Genomic DNA, 20,369 nt, shown 5'->3' with positions numbered 1-20,369 from the left:
TTCCCTTTTTTTTTTTTTTTTTTTTTTTAGCAGAGACCCCAGGGAATAAAATGACGAACGTTGTCATTTTCTTAATGTCACACGGTATTTGCGCAGTGATGATTTGTTTGGGGGAAAAAAAAATGTGTAATGTCTGGGGGTTATAAGTAAATTTCTAGCGAAAAATATTTAAACTTGTAAATTAAAAGTGCCAGAAAAAGCCTGGGGTCGGCGGCAAGTGGGTTAAAAAAAAAAAAAAAAAACTCTTTCTTTTTGCAACAATGTATCAGACACAGAGACGGCTCAGCCATACTGTGGTCAGTGCCTGGAGTGAGCACTAGATGGCAGCAGCGATTCCCTGTTCTAGATACAGCTCACCCTTGCGTTGTCAGTACCCGGACCGGCCGTTGGGTGGCGGCAGCGGCGCTCTCAGCAGTGTACTTGAAGCATGTGTAGGGGATTTCCATGGCAGAGGAAGTGAGCAAAGGGACTTTCCATCCAGGGCGGAGAGAAGAAGCTTGTGCACCAGAATGGATGGGGGTGGGGGGGCTCTCTATGTCCGGCTCCTCTTGCTTACCGATAGAAGTGGCAGCTGCATTGATCTGTATGTTCCCTGCTGCAGGCCAAGCTGTCCAGGACTTCACTGATGAATAGTAAGTAGCATGCATCATGCTTCATGCCTGCTTGTCATAGGGGGGGGAGGGGGGTGCTGCTCTGCTGCTGGTCCCCCCCCCCCTCCTTCTTTTGCTTCTCCTATACCCCAGCTTCTGCTCCTCCCCCTTCCTCTTTTTGGGGTGCCCTGGCTGAGCCTTGTCCCCCCCCCCCCCCCAGACTTCTATTGCATGACTTGGAATGGTGTATGAATGCAGCCATTGGGGGGAGGGGGTGACCGGTGATTTGGGTACATCATTACGTTCAGGTCGGAATCTGCGGTATCCTGCAACAAGTTTGGGCGATTCAGCCTCCCCCCCCCCCCCCCCAAAAAAAAAAAAAAAAAACGCGACGCTTGGTTTTTATTTCAAAGTCAAAGTAGTCCAATCGGAGCGTCCGCCATGTTATCCGTGTCGGCGGTCAGGTACCGGGTCGTCACTCGTTATCGCCAATATAATTGTAACTTTTTCTCGTGTGATATTCTGATTTTCCCAGGTGGATAGATGTTGGGTTATGCCAATTTGTAGCTGTGGGTGGGAGGGACCCGGGGGGGGGGGGGGGGGGGGACGACATGCGATTTCGCCGTTGGAGGTGGTTTAGGGCATCGTGTCAGTCAGACGGGTGATTTTGTAACAGTAAATAATCGTTAATAGCTGCGATTTTATATCGAGAAATGTAATCATAGATTCACAGGAGATTTTGTCACTGAGAAGCGAGTCGGTAGATGCGCCGGGGATGTGTCGCTGAGAAGCGAGTCGGTAGACGCGCCGGGGATGTGTCGCTGAGAAGCGAGTCGGTAGACGCGCCGGGGATGTGTCGCTGAGAAGCGAGTCGGTAGACGCGCCGGGGATGTGTCGCTGAGAAGCGAGTCGGTAGACGCGCCGGGGATGTGTCGCTGAGAAGCGAGTCGGTAGACGCGCCGGGGATGTGTCGCTGAGAAGCGAGTCGGTAGACGCGCCGGGGATGTATCTCTGAGAAGCGAGTCGTTAGACGCGCCGGGGATGTGTCCCTGAGAAGCGCGTCAGTAGGCGCGCCGGAGATTTGTTGCTGAGAAGCGCATCGGTAGACGCGCCGGGGATGTATCTGAGAAGCAAGTCGGTAGACACGCTGGGAATGTATCGCTGAGAAGCGCATCGGTAGATGCGCCGGGGATGTATTCCTGAAAAGTGAGACATTAGACGCGCCAGGGATGTGTCACTGAGAAGCGCATCGGTAGACGTGCCGGGGATGTATCCCTGAGAAGTGAGTCGGTAGACGCGCCGGGGATGTATCCCTGAGAAGCGAGTCGGTAGACGCGCCGGGGATGTATCCCTGAGAAGCGAGTCGGTAGACGCGCCGGGGATGTATCCCTGAGAAGCGAGTCGGTAGACGCGCCGGGGATGTATCCCTGAGAAGCGAGTCGGTAGACGCGCCGGGGATGTGTCGCTGAGAAGCAAGTCGGTAGACGCGCCGGGGATGTATCTCTGAGAAGCGAGTCGTTAGACACGCCGGGGATGTGTCCCTGAGAAGCGCGTCGGTAGACGCGCTGGAGATTTGTTGCTGAGAAGTGCATCGGTAGACGCGCCGGGGATGCATCTCTGAGAAGCGAGTTGGTAGACGCGCCGGGGATGCATCTCTGAGAAGCGAGTCGGTAGACGCGCCGGGGATGCATCTCTGAGAAGCGAGTCGGTAGACGCGCCGGGGATGCATCTCTGAGAAGCGAGTCGGTAGACGCGCCGGGGATGCATCTCTGAGAAGCGAGTCGGTAGACGCGCCGGGGATGCATCTCTGAGAAGCGAGTCGGTAGACGCGCCGGGGATGCATCTCTGAGAAGCGAGTCGGTAGACGCGCCGGGGATGCATCTCTGAGAAGCGAGTCGGTAGACGCGCCGGGGATGCATCTCTGAGAAGCGAGTCGGTAGACGCGCCGGGGATGCATCTCTGAGAAGCGAGTCGGTAGACGCGCCGGGGATGCATCTCTGAGAACCGAGTCGGTAGACGCGCTGGGAATGTATCGCTGAAAAGCGAGACATTAGACGCGCCAGGGATGTGTCACTGAGAAGCGCGTCGGTAGACGCGCCGGGGATGTATCCCTGAGAAGCGAGTCCTTAGACGCGCCACGGATGTGTCGCTGAGAAGCGAGTTGTAGACGCGCTGGAGATTTTTTGCTGAGAAGTGAATTGGTAGACGCATCGCTGAGGAGCACGTCAGTAGACGTGCGGGGGATGTGCCGCTGAGAAGCGCGTCGGTAGACGCGCCGGGGAGTTGTCTCTGACTAGCAAGTCGGTAGATGCACAGGAGATTTGTAGCTGAGAAGCGAGGCGGTGAAGGAAGGGCGATGGTCACTGGTGAGCCGGTCAGTGACATGAAACGCGGAGTGTCTACAAAACGCTGTAAAATTGTTGGAGATTCTATAATATAAAACGACTAACAAAAAAAAAACCTACAATATCCATAGTGAGAAAAAAATTGGAATCGCTGCGAATAAATCGCCCTTAGAACCACGATACAAGCGTGAAGTTTAAAGACTTCTCAATGGATTACAGCTACAGAGGGGACTACCTCAACGCAACGGATCGCTTAAGTGAATGCGTCTCGAGGATTTTAATCAAGGCCCTAATTCACGCGTTATGATTTGGAATTGTGGGCGGATTCGCAGAGATTCCAAATCGCGTGGCAATCGCTGCAAAACGCACGTTTTGGCGCTATTCATTCTAAATGGCACCCCAAACAGAAATTGTGTGAAGCTTCTCGTCCAAAAAAAAGGAGCCGGAGCCTCTTTTGGGCGATGTCACTTCAGTGGGCTGCCCTAGGGGCGACGCGCAGAATCGCATAAAAATCACGAGTTCCCGCTACGTGAAGTGTGAATGGTGTCTAAAATATTTTTTTTTTTGAACACTTCCAATGTTGTAGTCTAGGAAGGCTCGCTTGTTAAGTGGCTGTTACCTGTGCACACATAGATTGTTATCCGGCCGAGGCTGCATTGAGGGCTCATTTACACCTGAGTTTCCATCTGTCTTTGTTGCCATCTTGTGATTCTAAACTTCTCCTGGTGGTCCCGGAGGTGTCCAGGCCGAGTTTTGATGGGTCTTTCTTGCACGTTACCAGCACACCATGGATTTCCAGAGATTCTTGGTGTGCTGGTGACATTCTTGCTTTGAATGCCTTGGGTTTCCAGCCGGTGATTGGTGCAGCACCCATGACCATTTTTCCGGAACACCTGCGTTGGCAATAGTGTTTGAACTCGTCATTTGCACGTTACGCTGTGTTGGTATGAAGAATGGTGAAAAAAGGTGTCCATGAACCACCATATGAGTGGTCCTTCACTGGGTTGACCATATGACCTTTTCGTCACATGCTCATGAACTGCAAGATATTTACACCGAATATGTGCTCTCCATTTTTCCCGAGCATGTGCAAGGCCCTGCTTGCCCTGCGAAAGTGTGCTATTAATGGACCTACCATCACATGGCAAGCAGCGATGGTCATATGACCATCCCGGTGAAGGACCATGTACAGATGCCTTGAGGTTCTAACCACTCATGTGGTGGTCCATTTACACCAATGAGCCTTATTTGACTATACTTCATACCAACACAGCGTAACGTGCAAACAAGACCCATCAAGACTCGTCCTGGGACCACCAGAAGTTTAAACTCACAAGATGGCGCCAGCAACAACAAAAAAAAAAAACGTGGATCCCAGAACTGTGGAGGATCGGTCATACTTTGCTTTTCTCTCCATTTGCTGTACTGATCTGGTGGTTTGAGAGATTCTGGGCAACTGTGGAGGTCTGGTCTTGCACGCACAAGGGATAGATGTCTGAAATGGTCATTGGGGTTGATTTACTAAAAACTAGAGAGGTGCAAAATCTGGTGAAGCTGTGCATGGGAGCCAATCTGATGTTTTCATGTCTGAGGTTTACAACCACTTTTATATGAATTTTTTTTTTTTTTTTCATTCTGGGTATGGCTAACGTTGGCCAATAGGAAAAACAATCTACCACCAACAGTTTGCATCTTTTGGGAACTAGAGATGATGGCTTTTTATAGTGTGATTATTTTTGTTTTATGAGGTTGTTGTGGTATGTGGCTTTCTCCAAGTAGGTTCTGAGGGTTTATCTGCTTTAATAGTGTTTGTTCAACCACTTCGAATGGTGACCATACATAGAGCAATGGTACGGGCAATTTGTATTCATTTCCATTTGAGGAAAACCATCAATAAGATCAACGTGACCTACCGCTATCGTCTCTCTACGTATTGAAATTACTATCAATTGGTGGTGGATTATGTCCATCTGTTCCATTTTTTTTTTTTTTTTGGCCATCAAAAGCTGGTCGAAAATTGGTGGAAAATTTATAGCTAGCATCAGTGGTTGTATTTTCTAGGCAGCTTCTTATATCATGCCAGCCATGCACTGGTAAGAATTTCATTCAAAAGTGGTTGTTTGGATTTTTTTTATAGATAGGATGGTCAAAGTGACGACTGTTTTTTGACCAAAGTGATGATTAAAATTGAAAGAGAAGGATGCTCAACCAATGGCAGTGCAGATTTATTGCTGGTGCGTGAGAAACCTGGCCTCGTTTTTTTTTTTTAGAACTGTTGGAGGGCAGAACTTCCTTGAAAGTTTAGGGCTGGCCATGCACGCCCTAATGTGTGTATGGAGGAATCTCCCGTGCTGGCTCTTTTTATTTCATCAGCCGCGGCGCCCGCGTCTGTCAGAATACGTGAACTGTATCTAAAGGAATGCAGTCACCGTTTGGCTGACTGTTTCACCCAGCTGCATCGGTGTTTCATATTTGGTGCTGACAGGACCATCTTTGGGTGGAATTTTTGTCTGTGTAGGTCCAAGAGAAGAAAAATTAAATAAATAAATCCGGTTATCAGTGGCCCAAGGTAAGTTCTTTCCTCCGGCACATTTCTAGGCCCATTGTGATAGGTGGGTAGTTTTTTAGCCTCATTTAGGACCCCCATGCAGCTCTACAGTAGCTGCCTGTCCACCAACATGCAGGAAACCTGTAGGCACCGATGTGGAATAAGGAAGTTGGTTAGAAATGATCGCATGAAAACCTGGACTCTGAAACCCCTTTTCTATTTTAATTCTGAATAGCTTCAGGTAGACAATAGATCCTTCTACTGGGAAAGTCATAACCCCCTTTAAGATGATAGAACGGCAGTTGTGGAATGTTCTTCATCTCATAGTTCCTGGCTGACTGTACAGTCCCGGCACGAACGTCATGATATGTCATTCCCCGGCCGTTTCCAGATTATGAGCACATGAGTGTTGTGAAACCTACGCTACAATGGTTGTGTCATCTTTCCTAATTTGGATGCCATCCTTTTTAGCTGCTGCAGGAGGTTCGATCGTGTTGACTCACTGTGAAAAAATCGTCTCCAGGATGTCGGGTTCTTTCCTCTGACTGTCTCTGAACTTCAGTTTTTTTTTTTGCATTCTTCCTTGTTACACGTGTGGCTGATGAAGCTGCTTTATTTTTTTGGGGACTTTTGGTGGTTCCTGGACTAGATCTGTTTATACAAGGAGACCTTTCCCTCATAACCTCGTCCCTTAATCGGTCGGATACGTACAGCCTTCATTCAGTGCATAGCGGTTGTGAGAAGTCGCACTTTGTCCTTAATGTCTCTTAATGTCCACGAAATCGAATGGAAACGTTGATGGGACTTTTCACGATGATGTATTATTACATGACTGACCACCTGAAGTCCTCTGAGGGCCAACAAGCTAGGAGATTGTTGTACAACAACAGCTAAAGGTTTGTGTTTTTTTTTTTTTTAGGACTTTTTAAAACACTGTTGTCTATGTTGGGGTTGGGTTAGTTCGCAAACACATATCGCAGGTGGTGCCTAATTAATAGCTCTACAGCATCGGAGTTCATTTCACAATTTTATTATCCAAGTTGGGTTTCCTTTTAAAAAAAAAAAAAAAAAATATTATTGTGTAATATTTTACCACCACTATTATGATTATCTATCTATCTATCTATCTATCTATATATATATATATATATATATATATATATATATATATATATATATATATATATATATATATATATATATATATATATATATTAATAAATTTAGCAAGCTATAGTGACACTGATTGTCCTGCGGGTTGTCTGTGAGGGAGAAATTTAAAGCTGGCTACACACTATACAATTTTTATACATTTTTAAAATTTTTTTTTTTTTCACAATTTTTCTTTTTAGATTTACTAAAACCATAAAATATGAGGTCAAACCCAAACTCTTTTCAATTTGTATGCAATCAGGCAGGCCCTTGCACTACATAGCTTAGGGTAAATCTAAAGGAAGTTGAAGAACAAAAATTGTATAATGTGTATCCAGCTTTAGTGGAAATTCAATGGAATTAATTGAGGTTTGCATGAAAAAGGCCTAAAAATGGCACACATGCAGTATCTCACAAAAGTGAGTACACCCCTCACATTTTTGTAAATATTTTAGTATATCTTTTCATGTGACAACACTGAAGAAATTACACTTTGCTACAATGTAAAATAGTGAGTGTACAGCTTGTATAACAGTGTAAATTTGCTGTCCCCTCAAAATAACTCAACACACAGCCATTAATGTCTAAACCGCTGGCAACAAAAGTGAGTGCACCCCTAAGTGAAAATGTCCAAATTGGGCCCAATTAGCCATTTTCCCTCCCTGGTGTCATGTGACTCGTTAGTGCTACAAGGTCTCAGGTGTGAATGAGGAGCAGATGTGTTAAATTTGGTGTTATCGCTCTCACTCTCTTACTGGTCACTGGAAGTTCAACATGGCACCTCATGGTAAAGAACTCTCTGAGGATCTGAAAAAAAGTATTGTTGCTCTACATAAGGATGGCCTAGGCTATAAGAAGATTGACAAGACCTTGAAATTGAGCTCCAGCATGGTGGCCAAGACCATACAGCGGTTAACAGGACAGGTTCCACTCAGAACTGGCCTCGCCATGGTCAACCAAAGAAGTTGAGTGCGCGTGCTCAGCGTCATATTCAGTGGTTGTCTTTGGGAAATAGACGTATAAGTGCTGCAGCATTGCTGCAGAGGTTGAAGGGGTGGGGGGGTCAGCCTGTCAGAGCTTAGACCATACGCCGCACACTGCATCAAATTGGTCTGCATGGCTGTCATCCCAGAAGGAAGATGATGCACAAGAAAGCCCGCAAACAGTTTGCTGAGGACAAGAATACTAAGGACATGGATTACTGGAACCATGTCCTGTGGTCTGATGAGACCAAGATAAACTTATTTGGTTCAGATGGTGTCAGGTGTGTGTGGCAGCAAAAAGATGAGGAGTACAAAGACAAGTGTGTCTTACCTACAGTCAAGCATGGTGGTGGGAGTGTCATGGTCTGGGGCTCCATGAGTGCTGCCGGCACTGGGGAGCTACAGATCATTGAGGGAACCATGAATGCCAACATGTACTGTGATATACTGAAGCAGAGCATGATCCCCTCCCTTCAGAGACTGGGCCACAGGGCAGTATTCCAACATAATGACCCCAAACACACCTCCAAGACAACTACTGCCTTGCTAAAGAAGCTGAGGGTAAAGGTGATGGACTGGCCAAGCATGTCTCCACACCTAAACCCTATTGAGCATCTATGGAGCATCCTCAAATGGAAAGTGGAGGAGCGCAAGGTCTCTAACATCCACCAGCTTCGGATTTGGACATTTTCACTTAGGGGTGTACTCGCTTTTGTTGCCAGCGGTTTAGACATTAATGGCTGTGTGTTGAGTTATTTTGAGGGGGCACAAAATTTACACTGTTATACAAGCTGTACACTCACTACTTTACATTGTAGCAAAGTGTCATTTCTTCAGTGTTGTCACATGAAAAGATAGAATAAAATATTTACAAAAATGTGAGGGGTGTACTCACTTTTGTGAGATAATGTATGTGATGTATTGGCACCTAAACTGAAAATGGTGATGAAAAAAGCTGGCAGACATTTTGGGTAGTCCCAGGACATTTGTGCCTTGGTATTGACCCTTCCAGTGCTTTGTTGGTTTGGCACTCTAGAGCTCTGACATGTAGGAGTCTAAATCGACCCCAATTCCTGCACCATCAGACCTCAGATTAGCCCCCAATTCCTGCACCATCAGACTTCAAATCGGCCCCAATTCCTGCACCATCAGACTTCAAATCGGCCCCAATTCCTGCACCATCAGACTTCAAATCGGCCCCAATTCCTGCACCATCAGACTTCAAATCGGCCCCAATTCCTGCACCATCAGACTTCAAATCGGCCCCAATTCCTGCACCATCAGACTTCAAATCGGCCCCAATTCCTGCACCATCAGACTTCAAATCGGCCCCAATTCCTGCACCATCAGACTTCAAATCGGCCCCAATTCCTGTACCATCAGATTTCAGATCATCCCTAATTCCTGTACCATAATGTAGTGTACCTATGGGCCACCCAATGGGTACTACACTTATTTTTACAATAGTCATTGGGAACTTATCTGAGAGGCAGAAATCACTCATTGCTCAAGGAACCTCTGGAGGAACCCTAGGGTCCCATAGAACCCTGGTTGAGAAACCCTGCATTAGGGTGTCTGTCAGGGACCTGTTTTTGGAGCCAGAAGGTCCTATTTTTTTAAACTAAATGAGTTTGGTTTTGGGTCATTGGAGGGGTAGGAAGGTTAAAAGTACCACAGCCACTTTTCTAGCTGTTTTTTGCCTATTCCTGTAACAGGTCACTTTAAGTTGCCTGTGAACTGAAGATTAGGAGATCACTTTATAACATCTCTGCCAATGATCTACCCACGCATGGACCACTGCCAACCATCAGAACAGAGAGTAATTCCCTTTTGATATTGTATGACCAGAATGGAAGGTGCCATTAATTGATATTTGTCATGAGTGAAATATAGGGCCTGCCATTGCTGACCTCTTTCTAAGAATGCCTAGTAAAGTATATGTAAAGCCCAAAACAATTGTTATTACTGTATAAAGTAAGGGGATAGTTGAAACCCTGCCAGCTTTCTTTTTTGACCATCTGTCTCCCATTAGGGAGATTTCTCTTCCCTTTCTGTCCTGTAGACACAGCAGAAAGTGAGAGGGAATCTATAGAAAGTCAGGAAATGCCAAAGTTAAAACTGAAGTCTTTATTAGATTTCCCCTCTATTCCTGTCCTGGAGGCAACTCAAAATTTTAACACTTCCAGTCAGTTCAAGTTCCGATGAGTGGTCACCAAAGCAGTAGAGTAAATCCTCACCCCTCAACACTATTAAAAGCTTAAAAAAAATGTTTTGGCTTTAGATATACTATAATTGACTGATATGCTGAGGTGCTAGGTTTAAAATTTTACGGCATGGATGTAAGCAAATTGGTGGAGTCAGAATACCTTATCCACATGCTTGGTCCAAGTCTTTACCAAAGAGTATTGAGGTCAATAGAGGCCAGGCAGTAGAAGTAGAAGATCAACAATGGCAGTTGCCATTTTTCTCAGGACAGGTGTCCTTTAAAAGTAGAGTTGGGGTGTGTGTGTGTGGTCAGTTTTAAAGCTTCTCCCTGTCCCTTGCACCCTCCTCCCCAAGCTAAATGTTGAGTTTGTTTCATTCTAAATGCTTGAAACATTCCTCTAAATCTGTGGTTATGTGACGCTCTAGGTTCCGAGTCTTCTCTGTTCTTCCCTTAAGTGGAGAAGGGTCCTTCATTAGGTTTGCGTCCCTGCCTGGGTGACATGGACATTTCTATTGGCTGTCCAGCAAGACTGCAACTTTTTATGACGTCAGGAGGAGCAATGCTGGATTGACCGGCCATGGCTTCCAAAAGTGGTGCTGATTGCCAGAAGAGGCTTCTGAATATATTCTTTGTTTTAATAGGGGGTGAATTGGGTTGGGGGGAGGACATGTAATACTTAGTCTCATCTTCTTAGGTGCCCTGAAACAGCTGTGTTGGACAGGATGCCACCTCTTGGCGCCCAGCTGCCCAACACCGCAGCTAGCAAGGAAATGTTTTTTTTTTTTTTTTATGGTGAGCACCTGTGTCCGGCTTATTTTATTTTATTTTCAGGTACTTATATAGCGCCGTCAATTTACGCAGCGCTTTACATATACATTGTACATTCACGTCAGTCCCTTCCCTCAAGGAGCTTACAATCTAAGGTCCCTAACTCACATTCATACATACTAAGGACAATTTAGACAGGATCCAATTAACCTACCAGCATGTCTTTGGAGTGTGGGAGGAAACCGGAGTACCCGGAGGAAACCCACGCAGGCACAGGGAGAACATGCAAACTCCAGGCAGGTAGTGTTGTGGTTGGGATTCGAACCAGCGACCCTTCTTACTGCTAGGCGAGAGTGCTACCCACTACACCACTGTGCCGCCCTTCCAGTCAATGGCCAGCAGGTGGAATACCGAGGAAGGTGAGGCTGACATGTCTCATGTTCCACTGTATTTCTTGTGCCAGTGGTTTGCTCAGGCAAGTGCCTAGAGCCGGAGACAGGAGCTTGCTATCAAAGCAACCATCTCTTTGCTAGCTGTGCCAAGAGTGGACGCCCTGTCCGACATTGCAGCTATTGTTACAGGGCATCTAAGATGAAACCAAGCACTAAATGTACATTATCCCATTAGGAACCTAAATAATATAAAAGTGATAATTCTTCTTTAAACTGTTAGGCATGTGATATATATATATAAAAACATTTATTTATTTTGATCCTACTTACCTAGGTGGATGCTGCATCTGTCCCCCGCCGTCTCTAACACTGAGAACCGAGTGATCAAACACTGCCGATTGCTCGGTTCTCACAGCTCCCTGAGCAGAGAGCTGGTAACTGGTCAGTCACCAACTCTTTGCTCTTCCCCCCTGCGCTCACTGGATCGCTGGGCTGTGGAGGGGGCGGGAGCAGCTAGCTCAGGCTCTCAGTGGCTTGCTAAGCCGGGTGCTAGTCCAGGCATGTGGGCGAATCACGACCATATGGTCGCGATCTTGCTCGAGACTGGACCGGCTCTGTGATGTCAGCCGACAGCGGGCTTCAGCCCGCTGTCTGCTGAAAACGGGTCAAAGAAGTGCAGAACGAACTGCATTCCTGTGATCCACAGAAGTACAGCCAAACGAGCGTTGGCTAAACTTCTCCATTCACTTGACTTTGTGTTGGGAAGGTGTGGTAACGCACACTAAAAGCATTGGTGCGATGCAGTACCATTCATTCTAAATGGTCTGCTGTGGTTCATTCAGCAGCTCATTCCATTAAATAGATGACCCTACCAGCTTATTTAGATGTGCGGTAGCCCTTAGCGCCCCTCTGAAAATCCGTGATGGATTTGTCGCCTCCTCACTTCCTGTTCTAACCCTCTGAATGCTGCACCACTGCGCCCTAACTGCATGTGTTCTATGTGGTTGCGGTGTGGCATCACACTCAGATGGGTCATGTTTGGTGGTGGTGCCACACGCTGAATGTTGCATGCTGTCTAATTTTTGCCATAGTGAAGCAAAGCATCATGGCTGCGGCATATGTACAGCCCTGAACGACTGCATGCCTATCTTTAGGTGGACAGTCCTTTAGTAAAACCTTGGCTCAACCTGCTTTTACTACCCTCCTGGCTGCCCGTGTGAAGGAACCCTTACGCAACGCGTAAGGTCAGAGTAAGTGAGACAGCTCAATTTAAAAAAAGAATACGTGCCGCATTTTGTTTCCTGGATGTCTTTCTTCTTTTTCAGGATCAACCTAATAAAATTTTACTGTGATCACAATACGTATGATTCAGCTGCCGCCTACTACAGGCAATTAAAAATCAGAGTGGCCGTTGTTTAATTAATCTAAAATTCAAATCCTCCCTATGATTTAATTTTCGCCAATCGCCTAAAAAGTCTCAAATACCAGCTGAAAAAGGCAAATACCAGCTGTGTTTTTTAAAAGCTTCCTTATTTTACAATTAAATTCTATCCAAACCCCAAATCTGCTTTTCAGTATGTTTGGCATCATTCTTCACTGTATACAGTACGCTTAAAGCTAAACTCTGGGCAGATATACAAGACCCAAATGAATGCAGCTCTCTAATCATTAAAGCAGTAGTAAACCGCAATGGATGGGAAAAAAAATTTTTTTCCCCCCTGCAGGGCAATGTCATAATGTGCTAGTATGCCTTAGAACGAAACCCTCCAGCAGTGTGCTGTCCTTGCTGAAGGCTGACATCTCCCCCCCAGTCTTCCTTCTGGGTTCGCATCTTCTGGCTGTATGAATGGCTGGGGGTACAATGACGTAATTCCCGCGTATTGCGTGTGGGAACCGCCATTTACGGCACGGAATCTGATGGTCCAGCACTGTATGCCGGACCTTCAGAGCACATGCGCCGGTAACGTCACTGGCTGCATACACTCTGAATATCTGCTAAACTGTGCAGGTTACGGAGATATTCGCAGTACCTACAGGTAAGCCTTACTATAGGCTCGCCTGTAGGTAAAAGTGGTAGAACAGAGTTTACTACTAATTTTAACAAACTATTTAAAGGATTTGGAATCAAGAGAATTTTTCTTCTGCCTCTAGATGTCCTCAGCCGGATGACCCCAGACTGTGACTGAACAGTGAAAGGAGAAGCAGCACAGTCATGAGTTCTTCTCTCCTCCTTTTCTCTCCTCCTATCAGCATGCTCCTTGTCAGCATATAAACTGACTGGCTCCTTGTGCAAGACGCTGAGACCAGGTCACATTCAAATCCTTTAAAATTGCACAGGGGTGGGGGTGGATGTGGAACAACTATAACCCTACATAGGTACCATCCCAAAGGAGAAATATAGAATCAAGAGTCAAAGTAGAGTGGGGCGGGACTTTGTATGTACCTTTTTGTAGGGTTTGAATAAAGATTTATACCACAAATGTAAAAAGTGTATTTAAACTTTTTATTTTTCATCTATTAGTTAAGAACATATTACAGTTGTAAAAATACAGTTACTGTTAATTGGGTCCAGGAAGTGCTGATCCTGGTACGATGGATCAAATATAGGGCCTACGCGTTTCGTGGGAAGCCCCGCTTCGTCAGGGCCTTAGAAAAGCACAAATACAATAAAAGTATTGCAGTAACCTGAGAATACAATATTGGCAGAATTACCGTATGAACTAGTATTAGCAGATATTGACATTCTTTATGAGGGACATATAAGATTTCCAAAACATTATTTATGGGGTATTCACAGTTGCCCAAACAGTTTTATAATGAAATTGGTATAACAAATCATTTTCTATCGAAACAGGATTGCATACAGTTTATTTGATGTCCAGCAATATCTCATAAACCAAGGGCGAGCCAAGCAGACTAAGAGATTAGTTATAAAACCTATGATATAGAGCCTTATATTGCGTTAGTTTTATCTTATCTATTCATTTACCTTCAAACTGTAAAACTTGACATGCTGGTCAAATGGGCCATTGTAAAGTGCCGCCTGACATTCGGCCTGTGTGAACCAGGCTTGAGGGAGTTCTGCTATATGCAAATCAGTTCTTTGTGAATTTGTTGCAAAGATTCTTAAAAAGGAACTGCAGTCCTGCTCACAAAATTTGTAATAACATCTTTTTCTTCATTTTGAAGCTTCCCTCCAACCACTTTGCATATTATTTTATATATACTGTGATTCTGTACTTGCCAAACATGCTGCAGGAATCTCCTTCCACTAAGTCTGGCTGCAGCCATTTTAACTGTGGGCAGATGAAGCTGCTGCCTGTTCACTTCCTGGATTTACACAGACACACCTCCCAACTCTGCAGCTCTCATTGGCCCTCTTATGACTCACCCCCCCCCCCCCCTTCCTGGCAAACTCTCGCGAGCGTGAGAGAGAGCTGTGCATGATGTCATAAGCCTAGGCTAATGACCAGACAAGAAACAGGAAGTGGGCTGTATAAGATATTTACTGGCCGAAAAAAAAAAAATTTTACTATCCAAAGTTAAAACAGAAACAAGGGCAGAAGATTTAATAGATGGAAAGATGAAATAATAACTGAAGTTCCCCTTTAACTGGGGATCTGCCAGTAACTGAACTTTTTATTGCAGGCTGACAACGCAAGCCACTGCCGTACAATTATCAGCAATGTTGTCAGCCTGCCATACACACTCCTTCGGTTGGCAGTGGGGCCGCCCATCGGGTTGGAGGATGCCGCCTGCAGACTTGATAGGCAGCTCAGAGGGCAAACATTTTATTTATTTTTTTGCCTACTTCGTTCAGCTGTAAAAATGCACAAATTCTCTTTTTGTCTCTCTTGCGAATCTCAATGCGCCTGATATGTGGATAGGGGCCCCCGACATGCTCATGTACAATGCAGGGCCCCTGCAGTAGTATTCTCCATAATATGTGTGTTTTTTTTTTTTTTTTTTTTTCAGGAGATATCTAATGCTTAAAAATTACAAATCAACTCTGATTTTGCAGCAAATATTTGCTGTGCATATGAGCCGGGCTGGTAGAGTTGTGTTGCAATGATTATGTACTTGTGAAAGTATTAGGGGATTTTTCTTAAAGGGACATTACAGCAGAACTCTGCAGCTGACGTATGTGTGAAACATGCCACAGACATCTAGGAGGTTTTCTAAAGAAAATACAATTTAAAGTATACTGATCTCTCTTTTTTTTTTTTTTTTTTTTGAATTTTTTGTGAAAGTTGGTGCTTTTTATGGATAAAGCCGCACTTTAAAGTGGTTGTAAACCTCAGACATGAAATATGATCAAAGCCTATCCCTCTATAGTGTGTGCTTGTCTCAATCCAGAGCACTAAGTGTCATCTCTGTCTGCTCATTCTTGCTGGTAGTTTAAATCTGTAATATTTAGATATCAGATATTCCGGCCGCTCCAAACAACAAACAAGACAATACTCGTTTGGTTGCTGGACATGGACTGAACTAATTTATTTGAGATGACACACAAAAAAAAAAAAAATCAAAAATATATATATATATATATATATATATATATATATATATATATATATATATATATATATACACATACACATACACAGCAGGCTGACAATACAAACTGTAACCAGAAACCTAATTAACATGAGCTAGTTATCTAATCATTTACCCAGACTAGGTGACTAGAGATATGACCTTTCAGGGTAGCCTTGCCGTCTCCTCACTCCCAACTTACAATACACATAAGTAGAAACACATCCCCCAATAGTTTGCTAGGAGACCAAGGTGTGTTAATGAGCACAGTAAACTATTGGGTGAAAGACCCAGGCTTTCCAGATCTCATTAATCAGCATTCCTTTCACATACATCTGTCGCCTGAGTCCCAAGCTGGCAGAGACCATCATGGCCTCCTCAATAATGTCCTTTTGCATTACATAGCAGAATATCTTTCTAAATGCTTGTAGCTCCTTCAAATGCCAGGGTCCATAGTCGGTAGGCAAGAGGCCGGCATCCAGTCCCCTCCAAAAGCCTCTGTCCCGGGTGAGTCCGTCACAGAATCTTTACCCACTTGCCGGCCAGCTGCCGTCATTATACTGCGGCAGGTCGAAAACGATCCTGCAAATCGCCGTAGGCGTTAAGTCGGCACTTTTTAAGGGCGATAGTAGGCACGCCCGCTGCGCGGCGGGGGACCGGATACGCGTGGCTGGCGGCCACGATGTCCGCCGGCCACCTGCGATCGCGGGCACGAGAGCCAGATGTAAACACACAAATCCCTGTTCTAACAAGGGAGGAGAGACAGATCTGCTGTTCCTAGTGATTAGGAACAGCGATCTCTCTCCTCCTCCAGTCAGTCCCATCACCCCCGCAGTTAGAAACACACACGAGGGAACACATTTAGCCCCTTGAACCCCACCTAGTGTCAACCCCTTCCATGCCAGTGACATTTATACAGTAATTAGTGCATTTTTAAAGCACTGATCGCTGTATAAATGTCAGTGGTCCCAAAAAAGTGTCTGATCTGTTCGCCGCAATGTCGCAGTCCTATTAAAAATCGCAGATCGCCACCATTACTAGTAAAAAAAAATTAAAATGCCATAAATATATCCCCTATTTTGTAGACACTATCACTTTCGCGTAAACCAATTAATATACGCCTTATTGTGATTTTACCAAAATATGTAGAAGAATATATATTGGCCTAAATTGATGAAGAATTTTTTTTTCTTTACATTTTTTTTTTAATATTTATTATAGCAAAAATAAAAAAATAGTGTTTTTTTTTTTTTTTTTTTCAAAATTCTTTTTTTTTTTGTTTATAGCACAAAAAAAAAAAAACAGCAGAGGTGATCAAATACCACCAAAAGAAACCTCTATTTGTGGGAAAAAAGGTTGTCAATTATTTTTGGTTTCAATGTTGCAATTGTCGGTTAAAGCGACACAGTGCCGTATCGCAAAAAATAGTAATTAAGGGGGAAAATCTTCCGGTCTATAAGTGGTTGATATTTGCAAACAAAATGAAGGTTTCCTATTTAAAATAAGCTGTCAGGTTGGTAAAACGGCAATATCAGAACCGATTCAATCATACAGTTTGTAGTGTACATAGATTTGGAAAACAATGGGATAAAGGAATATTCCTGAACTTTCTTTTTACCTCTCGGTTGCTGTGAAATTGTGTGAATGCATCAATGCAGTGCATGTTATCCCAGCTTGCAGAGCTTGGATTCATTGAATGAGTTTACCTAAAATGTAAATATTGCAGAATATACAGCCTCATGATACATAACTAAGCTCCATTTTTATGCTGAATAAACTGAATTACTAATGTATCCTAAATAGAAAACTATCTTTAGATTTTTTACTCCAAAAGCATTTTATTAAAATTTGACAAAAAAAAAAAAAATCTCTCTCTTATATATATATATATATATATATATATATATATATATATATATATATATATATATATATATATATATATATATATATAGAGATAGATATTATATATATATTTCATTTTTTTTTTTTAAATCATTGATTCTTATCCACCCTGTTGTCAATCAAATCCTATGAGGGGGTAGCAGATGCGGGTGCCGTCTGTGTCTGTGGATGCATCCCGGCTGGACCTTCTCTTTAACCACTTCAGTATCGGAAGGATTTAGCCCCTTAATGACCAGGCCATTTTTTGCGATTCGGCACTGCGTTACTTTAACTGACAATTGCGCGGTCGTGCGATGCTGTACCCAAACAAAATTTGTGTCCCCCCCCACAAATAAAGCTGTCTTTTGGTGGTATTTGATCACCTTTTTTATTTTTTGCGCTATAAACAAAAAAAGACCGACAATTTTGAAAAAAAAAAAAAACTAAAAAAAATTTTTAACTTTTTGCTATAATAAATATCCAAAAATAGGACAATATGTATTCTTCTACATATTTTTGGTAAAAAAAAAATGCAATAAGCGTATATTGATTGGTTTGCGCAAAAGCTTTAGCGTCTACAAAATAGGAGATAGATTAATAGCATTTTTATAATAATATTAATAATAATAATATATAAATATATATATATATATATATATATATATATATATATATATATTATTTTTTTATTTTTTTTTTTTTTTACTAGTAATGGCGGTGATCAGCGATTTTAATTTTTTTTTTTTTTTGCTGGACTGCAACAATTTCGGCGGACAGATCGGACATTTTTGACCCCCCCCCCCCCCCTCACTTGAGGTCAGCGATGTCTGCTGTGTCGGTGCTTTTTTGTCTCTTCTATACGGTGGAAGTAATTGTTGAGATGATGTCGGCAGATTGGCGCTGTGACGGGAACCGGTGTCATAAACCATTGCAACATATATCAGCGAGGGAGTTACATTTATGTCGCTGCATGATTCAGCTGTTGCGTGTACACAGACACACACCGCACATACACCAGCTTCCTGCATTGTGGTTGGAGGGACCTTATTATCCAAATAATGGAAATGTTTGATATGCGCGCAGTGCCAAAAGGTACTTTCTGTTTTTAATAACCTTCTGCTATTGCCGACACCTATAGAACTATAGCGGTAATAACATGCTTTGTCTGCAGAGCTCACACCCCTTTGTTCTACACCGGGATGGAAAAGACACTAAGCACTGGGCACGCTGCCAGCTATTGCAGCCACAGCCTTCGTCATTATTAAACATCGCATATATTTTAAATCCACTTTCTCATGCTCCCCAGACCAGCTTAGTAAATGGGACAAAGAACAATAGAAGGCGAGATGGATCAGTTCCAGGATCTGTGGGCCTGGTACACTATTTTGGCCAACCTGTCCATCACACCTGTATGAACTAGGGATGCACCGATACCATTTTTTTTTTTTCTTTACAATGGGTACGAGTACCGATACTTTTTTTTTTTTTTTTTTTTGGTACTCGCCGATACCAACTGTTTTGTTTTCGCTTCAGCTGTCAGCAATGGTACAAAGCATTGAAAAACAGATTAAATCGATTTTTTTTTTTTTTTTTTTAATTTTGCGCTTTAAATATATATATATATATATTATATATATATAATGTGTGTGTAAAAATATTCACTAACAAAGCAAACAAAAGAAAAGTTTTCATTGTTTATCGTTTTTAAAATAGACGTGAACAAAAAAAAAAGCAGGAAAATAATAATTAAATGGAGGAGAATAGGGAGTTAATAAGGGGTTAAACAGAGGAACATTTGTTCATCCCTTTTGATCTGCAGATGAAGAAACAGAAAGATACAAAAAGAAACAATGTTTCTTTTTATTTTAGTGTTTCAGTGGTTGAGCAGTGTTGTTAATAAACATTGCTGGCTGCTTTTTTTTTTTTTTTTTTTTAAACGTAGTTTGAGATCAATTTTTTTACAAAGCTACCCTTTGTTTGATCTTAGTTGTGTGGTGTGGTGTTGTTTTTTTTTTTTTTTTTATTCCCCCCCCCCCACGCTTTTGTTTCCTTAGAACACAATCTCACTTTGAGGCCGCTGTAAAACAAAAAATACCAGCTTTTCCGCTTATACGCTCCCCCCCCCCCCCCCAGTGTCACATTTGGCACCTTTTCAGGGGGGGGGGGGTGTGGCCCAATCTCCCGGAAGTTCGGCCCCCTCCTCCTTCCCCGGGCCAATTAGAATGCGCAGCGTGCTTGGGGCATGCGCAGTAGGGAACCTTACCAGGAATGGCCGTGGCGGCACCCAGGAGTCGATCCGAAGATCAGCTGGGGGGGACCAACATCGCAGGCTCCCTGGACAGGTGCCCTAATATTTTAAGTCAGCAGCTGCAGTATTTGTAGCTGCTGACTTTTTTCTTTTCTTTTTTTTTTTTTTTCACCCCAGCTGGAGCTCCTCTTTAACCACTTAAGGACCGGCAGGCTTCAGTCCCTTTATGACCAGGCCATTTTTTTGCAATTCGGCACTGCGTTACTTTAACTGACAATTGCGCGGTCGTGTGACGCTGCACCCAAACAAAATTGACGTCCTTTTTTTTTTTTCCCCACAAACAGAGCTTTCTTTTGGTGGTATTTGATCACCTTTTTATTTTTTGCACTATAAAAAAAAAAAAAAAAAAAAAAAGACCGACAATTTTGAAAAAAAAAAATGATATTTTACATTTTGCTATAATAAATAACCAAAAATAGGCCAATATGTATTCTTCCACATATTTTTGGTAAAAAAAAAACAAAAACGCAATAAGCGTATATTGATTTGCGCAAAATTTATAGAGTCTACAAAATGGGGGATATATTAATAGCATTTTTTTTATTATTTTTTTTTTTTTCTACTAGTAATGGCGGTAATCGGCGATTTTTAACGGGATTGCAACACTGCGGCGGACAGATCAGACACTTTTGAAACTTTTTTTTTTTTGGGGACCAT

The 20,369-nt window shown here is 43.3% G+C and overlaps 1 protein-coding gene across 4 annotated transcripts in view; it reads left to right on the top strand.

Moving 5' to 3' along the window:
* TRAF3 (TNF receptor associated factor 3) overlaps positions 1-20,369 on the top strand; it is a 158,448-nt gene that overhangs the window by 33,255 nt on the left and 104,824 nt on the right. The window contains exons 1-2 of one of the 4 annotated variants that reach the window (XM_073609350.1): positions 61-632; positions 5,955-6,379. The exons of 1 other annotated variant lie outside the window; for it this stretch is intronic. Coding sequence is in view for 2 of the 3 variants with exons in the window: in XM_073609353.1 (XP_073465454.1) it covers positions 626-632 (7 nt within the window). In the remaining variant the exon portion in view is untranslated. Of the gene's footprint in view, positions 1-58; positions 633-5,954; positions 6,380-20,369 lie in introns of those variants that run through there. 2 more of the 4 variants (XM_073609353.1, XM_073609349.1) reach the window with 2 other exon arrangements.

The sequence above is a fragment of the Aquarana catesbeiana genome, linkage group LG13 (genome assembly GCF_042186555.1).
Source record: "Aquarana catesbeiana isolate 2022-GZ linkage group LG13, ASM4218655v1, whole genome shotgun sequence".
Taxonomy (NCBI): domain Eukaryota; kingdom Metazoa; phylum Chordata; class Amphibia; order Anura; family Ranidae; genus Aquarana; species Aquarana catesbeiana.
Note: the sequence above shows the minus strand (reverse complement) of the source record. Positions and strands in the feature narration are given on the sequence as shown.